We start from the raw sequence: 14,326 nt of genomic DNA, 5'->3' as shown, positions 1-14,326 counted from the left end.
GATTTTATTTTACAATCTGTTGCATGTTAAGTGACATGGCTTGGTGCTTTGAATGAGATTTCCATAAGATGCATTTTAAATTGTAAGACCTGGTTATTTATCCATTTCTTCATTTTGAATAAAGCATGTTCTTCGCCTTCTCAGGTCTATAACCACTTTGACATGAAGCATGAAACTGCTGCTCTTTTAGAGTCACGGGCATGGCAGTCTTCTGAGCAGTGGTTTCACCGTTATGATAAAGACCAAAATGAAGACCTCCTTGAATCAATGCGATATTTCATTGAAGCAGCTGGAGTTCACTCTTCCATTGATGCTGGAAATAAAACTCGCAGAGCTTGTGCTCATGCATCCCTTGTTTCCCTGCAAATTCGAATGCCAGATTGCAAGTGGCTGAACCTGTCTGAAACCAATGCTAGGCGATTATTAGTTGAGCAATCCCGTTTCCAGGAGGCCTTAATTGTTGCTGAAGCCTATGGTCTTAACCAGCCAAGTGAGTGGGCACTGGTGCTTTGGAATCAGATGTTAAAACCAGAACTAACAGAAGAGTTTGTCTCTGAATTTGTGGCTGTTCTTCCACTTCAGCCATCAATGCTTGTTGAATTGGCAAGGTTCTACAGGGCTGAGGTAGCAGCCAGAGGTGACCAATCCCAATTCTCAGTTTGGCTGACTGGAGGAGGTTTACCTGCAGAATGGGCTAAATATCTGGAGAGATCGTTTAGATGCTTGTTAAAGAGGACTCGGGATTTGAGGTTAAGGGTGCAGCTGGCCACCACGGCAACTGGTTTTAGTGATATCCTTGATGTTTGCATGAAAGCATTGGACAAGGTCCCTGACAATGCTGCGCCACTAGTCCTCAGGAAAGGTCATGGCGGTGCCTACCTTCCGCTGATGTGAAAAATGGCAATGTAAAGGTGGTGGTTATAGCAACTCCGGACTTGATTACGATGGAAGGTGATTGAAAATATTGGTGATAATAGCTAGATGCTATATCCTCGTAATGTCTGGTGATGGACCGGAAATTGGCCCAGTTGTAAATTAGCAAAAGAGTTTGAAGAACTAGGAATATACAAAGATCAGCTCAATTAGTTTATACAACTGAAACAGTGTAAATTGGATTGGTTCTTTTTGCGTTTTGGTGGTGTTCAATTTGGGGCTAGTTTTATTTCCCATTGATGCCATGAGCGAGGCCAAGTTCATTTTTGTAACAAATATGTACAATATGTCTATATGAAGTTGCAAAATTCTTTTTGACGAGACATTGTGTGGTGATCTCTCGTATGCCTACAGATTAAAGTGCCGTCCACTGATGTTGGTTCATGAGGAGGAGCGGCCTAAGGTGATGCGGGGTCAAAAAATTGTATTGATAGATTAGAAAGAACTACAAAATTATGTTGAAGTGAAGGTCCTTTCTAACTCTTTGCAAATTATTCTGAATTTATTTATTGATATAAAAAGTTTTAAATGCATTAAAATCCCGATGTCCTTGTAATGATTCTCAAAGAATCCATTATATTAATATTAATAAATATATTCACAAAATACTATTAATTAGAATAATGTTTTGATTTATTTTTAATAAAACTCTTTAACAATTCGATCTTCCTAGTTATGCTAGCAACCGGCAAAAGTAATCAAGTTTTTTCTGAATTTATCAATACTATATTTAATCATATTCACAAACATGATGGTATTTATAGCCATCTTCTTCATACATATATATATATGCAGGGAGAGAGTAAAGGATATCTTAGGTTATAAAATGACTGTTTTTCTCATTTAAAAAGTATAATGACAATATTTAATAACTTTGATTTTTATGGTAATTATTATTTTTTACAAAAACAATCCAACAATATACCAAGAGAATAGCTTCCTTTTTTATTTTTTTATTTCTGTGAATGGTTAAAGAAGCATGGTTTTGTACATGGTGTCGTCATTCTTTAATGCTAAAATCATACAGGTAGATGGATATATGGAATCCTTGTCGACTTTCTCAGAAATCAACGACACTGCCAGTCATCTGGGTTATTTTCATATACAGGTGCATTCTCTTGAGTAAATTAGCCTAAAAACAATCTAAAACATTGAGCCTTCCAGTGCAGCCAAAATTCTCAAAATGGGAACCGGCTGCTGCGAATGGTGGTGCATGTGAGGCAGGCAGGGGAGAGCATATTATATTTGTAAGGATCATGACTTGCTAAGCTGCAATGGCTAGCTAGCAGAAAAGGACTTGTCTGGAGAGTAATTTGAGGAGAAGATTTAAGTAGCAATTAATCAGAATAATGATTGTCTCCTTTGATTGCTTTCTGATTGCTCCATAATCTTCTCCTCGAAATATTCTCTAAAAATACCTAATGACATGATCAGTCAAATACCAGTAGAAAAAAAGGGGGGGAGAGATGGATCTTGGCAAACGTTACACCCCCTTTCACCTCATGACAATCACACACTAAATTTAACTTCTTTCCCTCCCATTTCTGGTGGCCGCATAAAACTTTGTCAAAAACAGCAAATCTGTCAGAGTTAGTATCTAATTTTTGGATGCATCATTTGTCATTTGAGTTTAAAGGCCCTGCAAAAACCGAGCCCCTCTAAACTCTCGTTTAACCATCCCTTCTCATTTAAGTCTCTCAACTCCCATTGCTTCTAACATTACCTTTATAATATTTTCTTGCAGTTTGATCTGGCTCAGACCATGGCCAGAACCGGGCTGCTAGTATGGTCATATTGTTTGATTCTGGCATCAGTCAATGTTGTTCACGTCCTTTCTTCAACAGTCTTACCAGGTATAGGCGTGAACTGGGGCACGATGGCGTCGAATCCATTGCCGCGTAATATAGTGGTTGACATGTTGAAAGACAATGGCATCACTAAGGTTAAGCTTTTCGATTCTGATTCTCCGACCTTAAAGGCCTTGGCTGGCACAGGCATTGAGGTCATGGTTGGCATCCCTAATAACCAGATGTCCATAGTAGCCGGTGATATAGAGGATGCCGAAGATTGGGTGAAAGAAAATATCACCGCGTATCTTCATAATGGGGGTGTTGACATCAAGTTAGTTGAAATCTTATTTTCCATCTCCGTTTGTTCATGCTTTTCACCTCTGTTCTATATGAATTCTGCTTACTATTGCATCGAATTGATCCTTGCTCAATCTGCCTTCGTAGATACGTGGCTGTTGGGAATGAGCCTTTCTTGTCGAGCTATAATAACACATATGACAATATTACATTCCCAGCATTGCAAAACGTTCAAAAGGCTTTGGACAAAGCTGGAGTCGGAGACAAAATCAAAGCTACAGTTGCTCTTAATGCTGATGTTTATGAATCCCTTTCGGACAAACCGTCCGGTGGTGATTTCCGTAAGGACATAAAGGATATCATGATTCAGATTATCAAGTTTCTCCATCAAAATAAGGCTCCCTTCGTTGTTAACATTTATCCATTCCTTAGTCTGTATCAAAACGCTGGCTTCCCCTTCGATTATGCCTTCTTTGATGGTGGCAAAACAATCTCGGATAAAAATGTTTCATACAGCAATGTGTTTGATGCAAATTACGATACACTAGTTTGGACGCTGAAGAAGAATGGTGTTGGTGATTTGAAGATCATAATTGGGGAAGTTGGTTGGCCTACAGATGGTAACTTTAATGCTAACAACAAACTAGCTAAGAAGTTCTATGATGGTCTCCTAAAAAAGTTGGCCGCAAAGAAGGGAACCCCTCTCCGACCAGGCGAATTGGAATTGTATCTCTTTGGCCTAATTGACGAGAATCAGAAGAGCATTGCACCAGGAGATTTTGAGAGACATTGGGGACTCTTTTACTATGATGGAAAGCCAAAGTTTCCAGTAGATTTATCCGGAAAAGGCAACGACAAGATGCTAATAGCAGCAAAGGGAGTTCAGTACATGTCACCTCGATGGTGTGTGCTTAATGAGGAGAACAAGAACTTGAGCATGATAGCAGATGAAATCAGCTATGCTTGCTCTTCGGCTGATTGCACAAGCTTGGGTTATGGATCATCATGCAGCAAAATGGACATTGATGGCAATGTTTCTTATGCTTTTAATATGTACTTCCAAATGCAAGATCAAGGTGATTATGCATGCAATTTCAATGGATTAGCAATGATAGTTAAAACAAATGCCTCTCGGGGAAGCTGTCTTTTCCCATTGCAGCTTGTAGGAGCTGGAGAGAGGCTCGAATTGGCATATGGAGTAAGCATCATTGCAGGATTAATGTTGGCATTTTTCTCCCTGATGTAATAACATCAGGCTCATAATACCAATTTACAGCATTGGTATTGTAAGTTTTTATCATTTGTTTAGTATTATTTTCTTCTTCAATTGCCTGGCTATTGATATAATGAGATAATTTTTCTAATCTTTTACTAGTACTCCACCTCAGAGCATGGGTGGAATTCGATCTCTAATCTCTAGCTAAAACGACACAAAAAGATTTCTTTAATAAAGATCAAGTTTTACCACTACTAGGATTAATTATTCCCATTTCTTTCAATGATGTGCTGTTAGCTTTAGCATTTGGAACAATCAATCTACATTTTGTATATTAAATGATCACGCAAGAGTTTGGTGCTATGCCTCTTAAAATCTGATTATGTGATCTTTCAATAGCAAATTACATCTTGACAACTATCCTATACTCGCCCATCCGCAAGAGTTTAGAAACCAATCTCATGCTCTCCTTTTCTGCAGGGTAGGCCCCATCTGGACTAAATAGGACTGTCCTGCTTGTAATGAAACAAACCCCAACTAAAATCATCGGATACGTTGACGATTGTCCAAAATTCATTCGAGATAACACCATTGTCCAAGACGCTAAAGTAAAATGTTCCCAGAATTTTGCTTCTTTCGATGCGATACTTTCGTCTCCTCCAAACTACCTTCCCTTCTAGAGTTTTGACCTGGAAAACTGGCTCGTACCAAAATGAACCTTTTGCCTTTCCCCTGTAGAATAGCTGGTACTGGCAGGGAAATTGATCATAAGCTGGGTTCTGTCCTGAAATCACTCGTCAACTCCAATCCAGACTCCCCAACCAACCCACAAAAAGAACCTCTGCAGTTTTAGCCATGGGAGACACATAAGGTTTTTCAGGTACCTTGGCAGCCAATTCAAGACAATTGTTCTTCTGCGACACACGCAGAGAAAATGCTTCCAGGTTTGGACTTTCGTAAGAAGTAATACATCTATATTTACACACCTGATTGACTGGGCTTCATTTGTTGAAGCATTGAAGAACTTTCCAGCAGTTAGGATCCAATGGAAAAGTTTAATATCCGAGGCCCACAGTTCCTAACCATGCAGTTCAAGGTAGAAAACCCCTTTGATCTCAGGTTCTTTAGGAATGGTACAGGTCTTATATACGCATTGATTATTACTAAAAAGTAGAACCTAAAGTCATCCAAATTATGCTAGTCCCATGCTTTGGATACAGTCTGCACTGCATCCGTAGAATCACTTGTTTTCTGACTGAGAAATTCCAAATGTTTTTCCAATAAGTATCCACTGGTCTCATTCTGAACGTAAGATCCTCCTAATTTGTTCACTAGATTCGGAGACGAGGCAAAGCATACAATGTTTGGAAGACTTTTGTATTCGTTTTGGATCCACTTGACTGATTCTTGATCCGTAATGGCCACAATCAACAATATATCTGCACAGCTCAAAGCCTTTAGCAGAGTCTCGGTTTGATCCTTGGATTGATATTGGTCATCAGCAAACACCAGCATTTCATATTCCACTTCAATCTTCTTGCCTGGTAATGGAAAGATTGAATTACCAAAACAGAATACAATCTTGCAAAAATTACAAGGCGTAATGTTTTAGCTATATAACCAACAAGCATTGATGACATTTTCTTGACTGATCTTGGGAGGTGAGCTTAGTAGCAAGCGAGCTAATCCAATATAGGACTTGACCGTTAAACTAAAGCATTTGTAACCACACAATTCCAGCAATCCCCAAATCAGAGAAAGCATGATAACCCATCCTGAATAATCCTCTTGCATTATCATACAATTGATGCAGAAGGACCATTAGATTATCAGGGAAATCTTGAACAATTGATGCAAAAGGTCATGTAATTATCAGGGTACAGATATGCTACCTAGCATTTAACTACAAGTATTCTTAGTACTATGGGCCACGAACTCATACCAGGGAGTGCATTTTACAGGACTGATGCTTCCTGAGCCAACAATGGTGACTGTTCTCTCTGGCGGGTCAGATTTCTTCTCAGTCCCCGCAGTTTCAGATACCAAAACCGCGGGGATTTTAGTTGCTTTGGGCTTAATGGAATTTTTGGCGCGCAAAGAACTGAGAGACCTGGAAAGGAAATAGAGCCCGATGGTGGTGAATCGAAGATAGACCAGGTATGGAGGCAGTGAATGTTGAAGAAACTGTATATAAATGGAAACAAATAAAGAGTTGGTTTAGACACGTGAAAATACTGTTTTAAATATTTATTTATTGTGCATAAGGTAATATCTTCGAGATACAACTAAACTTTCTAAATCTCTGGAAGAACAAGAAGAGAAGACAAAGAAAAGAGAATCACCTTTTTTTTTTGTATATTTGTTCTTTGTGTAGTTACGAGCTCAGGAAGTCTCCAGGTTCCAATCCTTTTATTGCTGACAGTGCCCATGTTTCCACTGTTGGAATTGGTCTGGGAACTACAACACAGGCCATGCCAATGAAATTTAGTTCACCTGCATCAACTCCTTTTGCTTTGACTGGGAGTCCAGTTTTTTCTCCTGGCAATTCCATATTTGGTTCTTCTTCTACGTCAAACACAAGTTCTTCCTTGTTTGGCATAACTACTTCATCATCAGCATCCGCTCTTTCGCCTCTGTTTGGAACAGATAGTATGGAAGATGATGAAGCTATTGATGAGGGTTCGCAAGTGGGAAATTCTTTCATTGATATATTTGTGAAGGGGAGTGGTGATCTGGAATCTGCTTATAAGGTGCTTGATAGGACGCCAGTTCATAATGTTATCTCTTGGACTGCAATTATCACGGAGGACGTGTGATAGAGAAGCAATTGAACTCTTCTTGGAAATGGTTCAGGAACAATTTAAACCGAACCATTTCACTTCTTCTAGCGTTCTCAAGGCTTATGCAAATATCTCTGATATTTGGCTCGGTGAACAGGCTTATGCACTTGTGGTTAAAATGAGGCTTGCGTCGATTAATTGTGTTGGAAATTCTCTTAATAGCATGTATTATCGATGTGGTAACATGGAAATTGCTAGGAAAGCCTTTGATGTTCTGTTTGTGAAGAATTTGGTTTCAGGAACATGTAATGATTCATCCTTATTTGACAACTCTTTGTCTACTAGTAGTCCTGCGCCTCTACCCAGTGTCCCTGCTTCAGCTGTTCCACTCACAACAACCTCCAGTACGACTACTCAGTCTAAGCAAGATGAGTAATGGTGGTGATGATGAACGTGAGGAGTATGGAGATCAAGTGGACATTGTAGATCCTGGTGGGGATGACTTTGAAGATCCAAATGAGCATGCTGAGGAAGGCACTGATATTTTTACATGCATGATGCCCTTCTATTCCTATGATATTTCTCATACTTGTGGACCAGAGCCTGCTATTTGTTGTGAATTTGATTTTGCTCGAATGCATGGCTTTAATTATGAACTGTGTCCATGGGGCAAACATCCAGTGGAAATCAACCACGAAAATATTCAGGAGAGAGCACTAAAGCTACTGGATCAAAACATACCATTTGATGTCTCAGCGATGGTTCACTCATGCTTCTCACACCCTTTTCAAGGCTGGAACACCAAGACCCCAATTGAGCAGCTACTTCTTGGTGTGCATGAAAAATGATAGTATTGAAGGAATATATGATACAATGAAGGAGGATGCTGTTATCAGTAAATCAGCAGGAGGAATTGGTGTATCTGTCCACAACATCAGTGCCACTGGAAGTTTAATTCGTGGGGCAAAGGGGACATCTAATGGCATTGTTCCAATGTTGATGGTGTTCAATGATACTGCCCGCTATGTTGATCAAGGAGGAGGCAAGAGGAAAGGCGCTTTTGCTGTGTATCTGGAGCCATGACATGCTGATAGGAAAGAGTAACTTGCTGCCTGGATAGCTGATAAGAAGCAAGTTAGTGCATATGCAATGAGTCTACCACAGATTGACAATGGTGTTGTTATTCCACCATCCAGGTGGAAATGTGCCAGGTGTGACAAAAATGATAAATTGCGGCTAAATCTTACCGATGGAATGATTCTTTGTGGGCAAAAAAATTGGGATGGAACTGGAGGCAACAACCATGCCATTGAACATTACAAGGAGACAAGCTACCCTCCTGCTGTGAAGCTTGGAACAATTACTGCTGATCTCGAAGCAGCAGATGTTTTCTCTTACCCAGAGGATGATAGTGTTGTGGACCCACTTTTAGCACTACATCTGGCATTTTTTGGGATTGATTTTTCACCCTTACAAAAGACTGAAATGACAACTGCTGAGAGGGAACTTGACCAGAACACCAACTATGACTGGAACCGAATTCAAGATAGTGGACAAGATGTGGAACCCATTTTTGGACCAGGTTATACAGGACTTGTGAATCTTGGAAACAACTGCTACATGGCTGCAACGATGCAAGTTGTGTTTTCAACTCGGTCCTTCAATTCACAATACTACATTAACCAAAGCTCGAAAATGGCATTTGAGATGGCTCCTGCTGATCCAACTGCAGACTTAAATACGCAGCTTACAAAGCTGGCACATGGTATGCTTCCTGGCAAGCAATCGGTTCCAGCTTTGGAGAATGATGATAAGGCTAATGCCAGAACCACCCTAGTGGCAAGAAAAGGAGTTGGGAAGGCAAATTCTGCAATAAAGCAGATTCTTCAAATGAACACTAATGGAAGTTTGGCTTCTGCAATTTTCACAAGTTGTCCTTGAGGTCAAGGACATTTTCAAGGAAGAATAATGTTGAAGAAGGAATGACATTTTAAGGCAAAAATTAATATCATGGAGATATTAAGTTTCAAGTTTCAAGTATTTAAGTGCTTTATTTTTTTGATATTATAAATATTTATATAATAACATTAAAAAGTTAATTACGAGAGCTCATTCACCAACTTTCATTTAATTTGTTATAAAAACTCATAATTATAAATATTTAAAAAGAAGTATTTCTTTTCATAAATATCTTTTTCTTTTTTATTCATTTACAAACTAATTCAATAATAAACAGTTTTAAGAGACGGGTTGTTTTTAGAGACACTCGTGTGGTGGAGTGCGGACAAACTGTCTGAAGCCTTTATGTCCTGGAAGAGGAAAAAGGATCTGTTCCTCCGACGAAATTTTATCCGACAATATAAAAATGTTTTTAACTTTCAATTGGTTTGGAAAATGTTTAAAATTAAGCTGCCTTCCCTTTCTTCAAGTTAAAACGGTAACAAGAGGATTTATTCAGACATCCTTAAATTCGAGTTTTATTATCAGTTTTTTTTTTTCCTCATGATGTAGTATGTATGCTTTTTTCCTTTTTCTTTTCTTTTATTTTTAATAATGATGCACTACACACACACACACACACACACACACACACACACACAAATATATATATATAGTTCAATGCATAAATATTTTGTAAAATCATGAGATCTATCCCTTGTTGCCCAGAACAGAACTTGATAGTATGTTTTGCATGAATATATAAAAAAGAAACTGAGGCATATCCTCTTCAGCATTGATGCCTAGACTCAAATACGTGGAAGTCAAATGGCACATAACTAGTGAAAGTAAAAATGAGAACGCATGAAACAAGGGGAAATAGGAGACTCATTTTTCTCTCCACACTCTCTGAGAAAATTACTACGGTATCACTATGACATCCAGGTTATGAAAATCATCAGCAATATAAATTGTTCGGTTCACCATGAGAGCAACAATGGGAACTAGGAAGTTTCCTTTTTGCAGTGCAACTGCAACAAAACTGGAATTTGAACAACTTCAAATTGTACTGAAATATTATTTATCCAAATGATGAACTAGTTATTTGACTCTTCGACAAATGCGGTCACTGCATAATCCAATGCCATCTCAAATTGCAGCCATAGCGCATTTAAGTTCACCATCTGAGTGTAACTACTCTGTATATTGCTGTCAAAATTTACTTTCTAGCTAAAAATTTCTGAGCATCTTATCCAAGTACAATACACTCGCGAAGATAAGTTGGAGCTTTACTTCCTGTACGAGAATTCAGCTTGAAACTCCTTTTGAAACCGCTCCCTGGACTTGGTTTTTGCTTCCAATACAACATCATCAAGAAATATCCTTTGTGGAAATTCTTCAGGCACAAGACTCCGATAGGTCTCAAACTGTTCTGCAGCTTCTTCTTTTCTATCCAACAGACTGTATATTATTCCCTGCCACAAATTCCCGTAATTGGTTATTGATAAAAGTAAAACTATAATATTTAATTCTTTATGCTATTCAACTCCATTCTGTTAATTGCAATCCTTAGACAATATGTCATCAATATTTGCTACAGGAGATTTGAGGCTTTAGACACACAGCTTGTTCTTTTGCAAATCTTGTGAACTTGTAATAACTCAATATCATATCTGCAACCCTGCGTGCTGCTACTAGTTATATCTATGGGTTGTTTCAAACTTGGAATGACACTTGCAAGAAGTAGCATTTAAGGGTATAGTTCTTCTTTCTGAACTCTCAATAGAATACAGACAACCGTACGGCCATAAGGTACATGTTATGGACACCTGCAATAATACTATATTTCATCAATATCATATCTGCAAACGTGCTTGCTGTTACTAGTTATATCTATGGGTTATTTCAAACTTGGAATGACACTTGCAAGAAGTAGCATTTAAGGGTATAGTTTTTCTTTCGAACTCTCAACAGAATATTGGTGGGGACACCAAACCCATACCTTAGATTGCACGAGTATTTGAATAGAGATGACAAAAGATGACTCGGCCTCTCACTCTTTGGTTGGGAGAGTATGCCTATCTAAACCTATTTAATTATTTATTTTTATTTAGTTTTTTATTATTTGGTTTATTTATGTTAGACAATTTTAATTGATGGAGTGAGACCAATAGTTTGTTGTTTTATGGTCATGTTATTTATATGTTTCTTTTTCATTTAGTGAGACAGTTTTTGATGATTTAATAAAAATAACATACTATTCTCTTTTCTTCCTAGCTTTTTTTTCATTGCTTTTAATTCTTGGCTTCTTCTTTCTATCTCTACTTTTATTCTTTTTTTAGTTTATTATCCCACATCAATGGCATACTTCATAAGTTACATGTTATGGACACCTGCAACTTGACATAAAGTGAAGGAAAATTGCTTCAAGATAAATGTATGAACGTTATGTGCATATTTGAAATCTTCAAAAAGATGGTGCAGGCCCTCAAGCTTTTACCTTACGAACTGAAAGAATTAATTGTTATCCATTTGCAAGCATTAACATACAATTAAAACAAGCTTACCTGGCAAAGATAAGGTCGAAAATCTCGTGGGTTGTCACTAACCAGGCCTTGAAATTTCTTCAAAGCCTCCTCAAAATCCCCCTGCAAAGTATGTAAGTTTTCACATATTAAAATTGAAAATCAATTGGTTGACTTGATCCATTATCCTAGGTCCCACCAATCAATATTTCTACTTTTTCGAGTTCTACATCATTTGTCAATGCTCTATTATTTTAAGCATGCATTTGCATGAAGTGTTGGGTGGAACAATTGTTGCGAGGCCCAACACTCATCCTACTTGACCCTGGAAAGAAAGGACTAACTGGTAGGATTCACCTTGACAACATGCATTTGTGCAATTAGAATTCTAATGTTTCTCTCCTCAGTGACTCTTTTTTCACGATGGGCAACTTCTAGAGCTTTATTCAGCATCTCAAAGACAGCAGGACCTTCAAGATTTTTGTGCATAACCAGTGCTAAACCCTGCACCAAACAGAGAGTCAAATAGTATTTCTATTTTCCAGTGAAGAGAAAGACCAGAAAGTCACAGATGTTGGTATTAACATAGAAATGTGATGGTATATGGATGTGCTACAAAGTTATATAGACAAAGTTTCTCAAGGAAGTCCTATACCACCATGCAATTCATGATTCAATCTCCATGGCTGGTATGGAGCTAATCGATAGGGATATTTTTAAACACCAAGGTCTTGCCAAGTTGTTCATAGCTTTCCATCAACTAGCAATCTGCACTAGCAAAATCTGATAAAGATGACACTCATAATTTATGGAAATACAAGGGACTGTGGAACCCTTAATAAAAAATGATCGAGAAGGATCATGTTATTGTTGTTTAAGGAATATTTTTTCATTCTAATTGCCAATGAGAAAGCTAATGGTTAGTTGAATACCATGATAGCAGGAGCGGTAGGAATAGAATTTGATTACTTCTGGAATGACTGAAAAATCATTCCCAAGCCAAATCCTCATTATGCTTCAAATTAGTGACACACTTGAGATTTTGAAATTCTAATTAGACATTGTAGGTCCTTTGCGCTTTGCCTATTGCAGTATAACCAAATAGAAAGGAAACAGTTATAAGAATACCAACATTTAAGTAATTAATCAGGTGAGCAAGTTCCAAGCACGGAATCATTTGCCACAGAGGCAAAGTTCGTGTGTAGGTTTAACTTATATGGGTTTCAGCAACCTATGGGACCAAATTCAAACCCAAGGGACTACAACTGCCAACAAGAAAAATAAAAATTGATCGCTTGTCATTATAATATGTTACTATAAAAATCTAATGGTCTAAACCTCCAGCATTTTTGAATTGTTTCCGAACACATCCATGCTCCCTAAGGATTTCTCCCCTAGCCACCTTTCTAGTAGTGGAAGATCTTCAAAGAAAGGAGCTAAGAAATTTGAATAACAAAATTTGGAACTCGAGAAAAAAAATATAAGTGACAGCCAATTGTATTGAGAACAAGAGTTTGCCCATTGAGGAGATGCCTTCTTAACAAATACATGAGAAGAAGCTGTGTATAAAATAATCCCATCACAGAGTACACCAATTGGAATGGCTCAATGCTTTCAAGCTCAAGCCTTCGCTTCCATCAATGCCATGGAGTCTCTGTTCCCATACTGAACAAGGAGCAGACTTTTGGTAAAATTAAGAAAAGCTTTATGAGGTCAGTTACGGATATGGTTGTACATCTTCTTGTGCCTGTTTAAACTAATTACATATCCCTCTAGGAAGCAATTATATTGACCAAATTATTTGCCTTCCCATATTCCAACTCAGTTAGCAGTCAGCCTCCAAACTTTCAAAACAGATGGCCTGCAGAAATGCTTATGTGCTACCTTGCAATCATCTCAGTATTCATATATAGGCATGCATATTATGAGAAAACAAAAGCAAACGCACCCAAGTAATAATTATTTTTGCTGCACACGGATACAGCTACTCACTTGTAGGAAAAGAAAGATAAACGGAAAACAGGAATACCAGATCAAGAATCATACGTGCAAAGCTCTAAGCAAAAGTGGTCTCTCTTCCAAGATTTCGTTGAACAACCTTTTAGCCTTGTTCAATTGCCCCATCATCTCATAACAAAGTGCCTCCAAAAGCCTCCATTCAACTTCCTCGGGCTCGATCTCAATCAACCTCTCAACATACTTCACAGCCTCTTTAGTCTGTCCTCTCCTCATCTTCCAATGCAGAACCACCTTCAATGCCTCCACATTCCTTGGCTCCTTCTCCAAAACCTTCTCATACATCTCCTCGTCCTCACTTTTCACCATCTGGGCATCTCTCTTCCCCTCTAAATTCACACTACCACCACTTGTTTGAGCCGGAAGTGCCAAACTTTGCCTAGTATTTAAACCAAAAGAACCAATAAAAATGAAGGCCCCAACAAGGGAAACCAGCACCTTTTCAGACAAAAAACTGGTGAAATTGTTGTTTGTTTTGGAGATACTTGAAGTGGGTATCTGAGGAAATGGTGACTTAGAACAGATATTTGATGAGATGTGCAGTTTGTGCCTGCTGTGGATGTTGAGTGGATTCATGGAACATAGGAGTGGCTTCAGAGAAGTGGAGGAGTTACAGTTTTTTGAAGATTTCAAATTCTGAAAATGTGAGGGTGGGGAGCATGGAGAGAATGTTTTTATTGAACCCATTTTAGATGATGAAGCAATCAATCAATCAAGAAGATTGCCCATTCAAAACCCTGGCACTGGCTACGGCTAAAGGGGTTTAAGAATCGGTGTTTCAATCTTCACGACACAAATGATGATGCCAAGATGATAAAAGGGATGCCTATT

The 14,326-nt window shown here is 38.3% G+C and overlaps 3 protein-coding genes and 1 pseudogene across 7 annotated transcripts in view; 2 read left to right on the top strand and 2 right to left on the bottom strand.

The window, feature by feature from the left end:
* LOC133673085 (uncharacterized) overlaps nucleotides 1-1,254 on the top strand; it is a 29,910-nt gene extending 28,656 nt beyond the window's left edge. For 2 of the 3 annotated variants that reach the window (XM_062093712.1, XM_062093711.1), the window contains exon 26: nucleotides 145-1,254. In XM_062093712.1, the coding sequence (XP_061949696.1) occupies nucleotides 145-894 (750 nt within the window). In that variant the 3' untranslated portion in view covers nucleotides 895-1,254. The remainder of the gene's footprint in view (nucleotides 1-144) is intronic. The other variant, XM_062093714.1, reaches the window with a different exon arrangement.
* Nucleotides 1,255-2,695: 1,441 nt separating this feature from the next.
* Nucleotides 2,696-4,320, top strand: LOC133673086 (glucan endo-1,3-beta-glucosidase 8-like). Its single transcript, XM_062093715.1, has 2 exons — nucleotides 2,696-3,054; nucleotides 3,168-4,320. The coding sequence occupies exons 1-2, from the start codon at nucleotides 2,696-2,698 to the stop codon at nucleotides 4,264-4,266; spliced, it is 1,458 nt and encodes a 485-aa protein (XP_061949699.1). The 3' UTR covers nucleotides 4,267-4,320.
* A 221-nt stretch (nucleotides 4,321-4,541) lies between these two features.
* LOC133672320 (uncharacterized) lies at nucleotides 4,542-6,416 on the bottom strand (annotated as a pseudogene).
* A 3,484-nt stretch (nucleotides 6,417-9,900) lies between these two features.
* LOC133672607 (protein SLOW GREEN 1, chloroplastic-like) lies at nucleotides 9,901-14,308 on the bottom strand. 3 transcript variants are annotated; one of them, XM_062093065.1, is made up of 4 exons: nucleotides 13,526-14,307; nucleotides 11,837-11,983; nucleotides 11,522-11,602; nucleotides 9,901-10,429 (listed from the first exon to the last, which is right to left on the bottom strand). In XM_062093065.1, the coding sequence occupies exons 1-4, from the start codon at nucleotides 14,180-14,182 to the stop codon at nucleotides 10,244-10,246; spliced, it is 1,071 nt and encodes a 356-aa protein (XP_061949049.1). In that variant the 5' UTR covers nucleotides 14,183-14,307; the 3' UTR covers nucleotides 9,901-10,243. The 3 variants fall into 3 exon arrangements, with proteins under 3 accessions (XP_061949049.1, XP_061949051.1, XP_061949050.1); XM_062093066.1 differs by lacking the exon at nucleotides 9,901-10,429 and adding an exon at nucleotides 10,451-10,783 and having other exon boundaries at nucleotides 13,526-14,308; XM_062093067.1 differs by lacking the exon at nucleotides 11,837-11,983 and having other exon boundaries at nucleotides 13,526-14,308.
* Between the last annotated feature and the right edge of the window lie 18 nt (nucleotides 14,309-14,326).

This window comes from Populus nigra, chromosome 14, assembly GCF_951802175.1.
Source record: "Populus nigra chromosome 14, ddPopNigr1.1, whole genome shotgun sequence".
Lineage (NCBI taxonomy): Eukaryota > Viridiplantae > Streptophyta > Magnoliopsida > Malpighiales > Salicaceae > Populus > Populus nigra.
This window is presented reverse-complemented; position numbering and strand designations above follow the sequence as displayed.

Excerpts from the sequence above, each read along its gene's own strand:
- LOC133673086 (XM_062093715.1), top strand. The coding sequence starts at position 2,696 with ATGGCCAGAACCGGGCTGCTAGTATGGTCATATTGTTTGATTCTGGCA. Across the intron at positions 3,055-3,167 it reads AATGGGGGTGTTGACATCAA|ATACGTGGCTGTTGGGAATG; the intron begins GTTAGTTGAAAT and ends CTGCCTTCGTAG.
- LOC133672607 (XM_062093065.1), bottom strand. The coding sequence starts at position 14,182 with ATGGGTTCAATAAAAACATTCTCTCCATGCTCCCCACCCTCACATTTT. Across the intron at positions 11,603-11,836 it reads CACAAATGCATGTTGTCAAG|GGGGATTTTGAGGAGGCTTT; the intron begins GTGAATCCTACC and ends CATACTTTGCAG. Across the intron at positions 10,430-11,521 it reads TTCGACCTTATCTTTGCCAG|GGAATAATATACAGTCTGTT; the intron begins GTAAGCTTGTTT and ends AATTTGTGGCAG.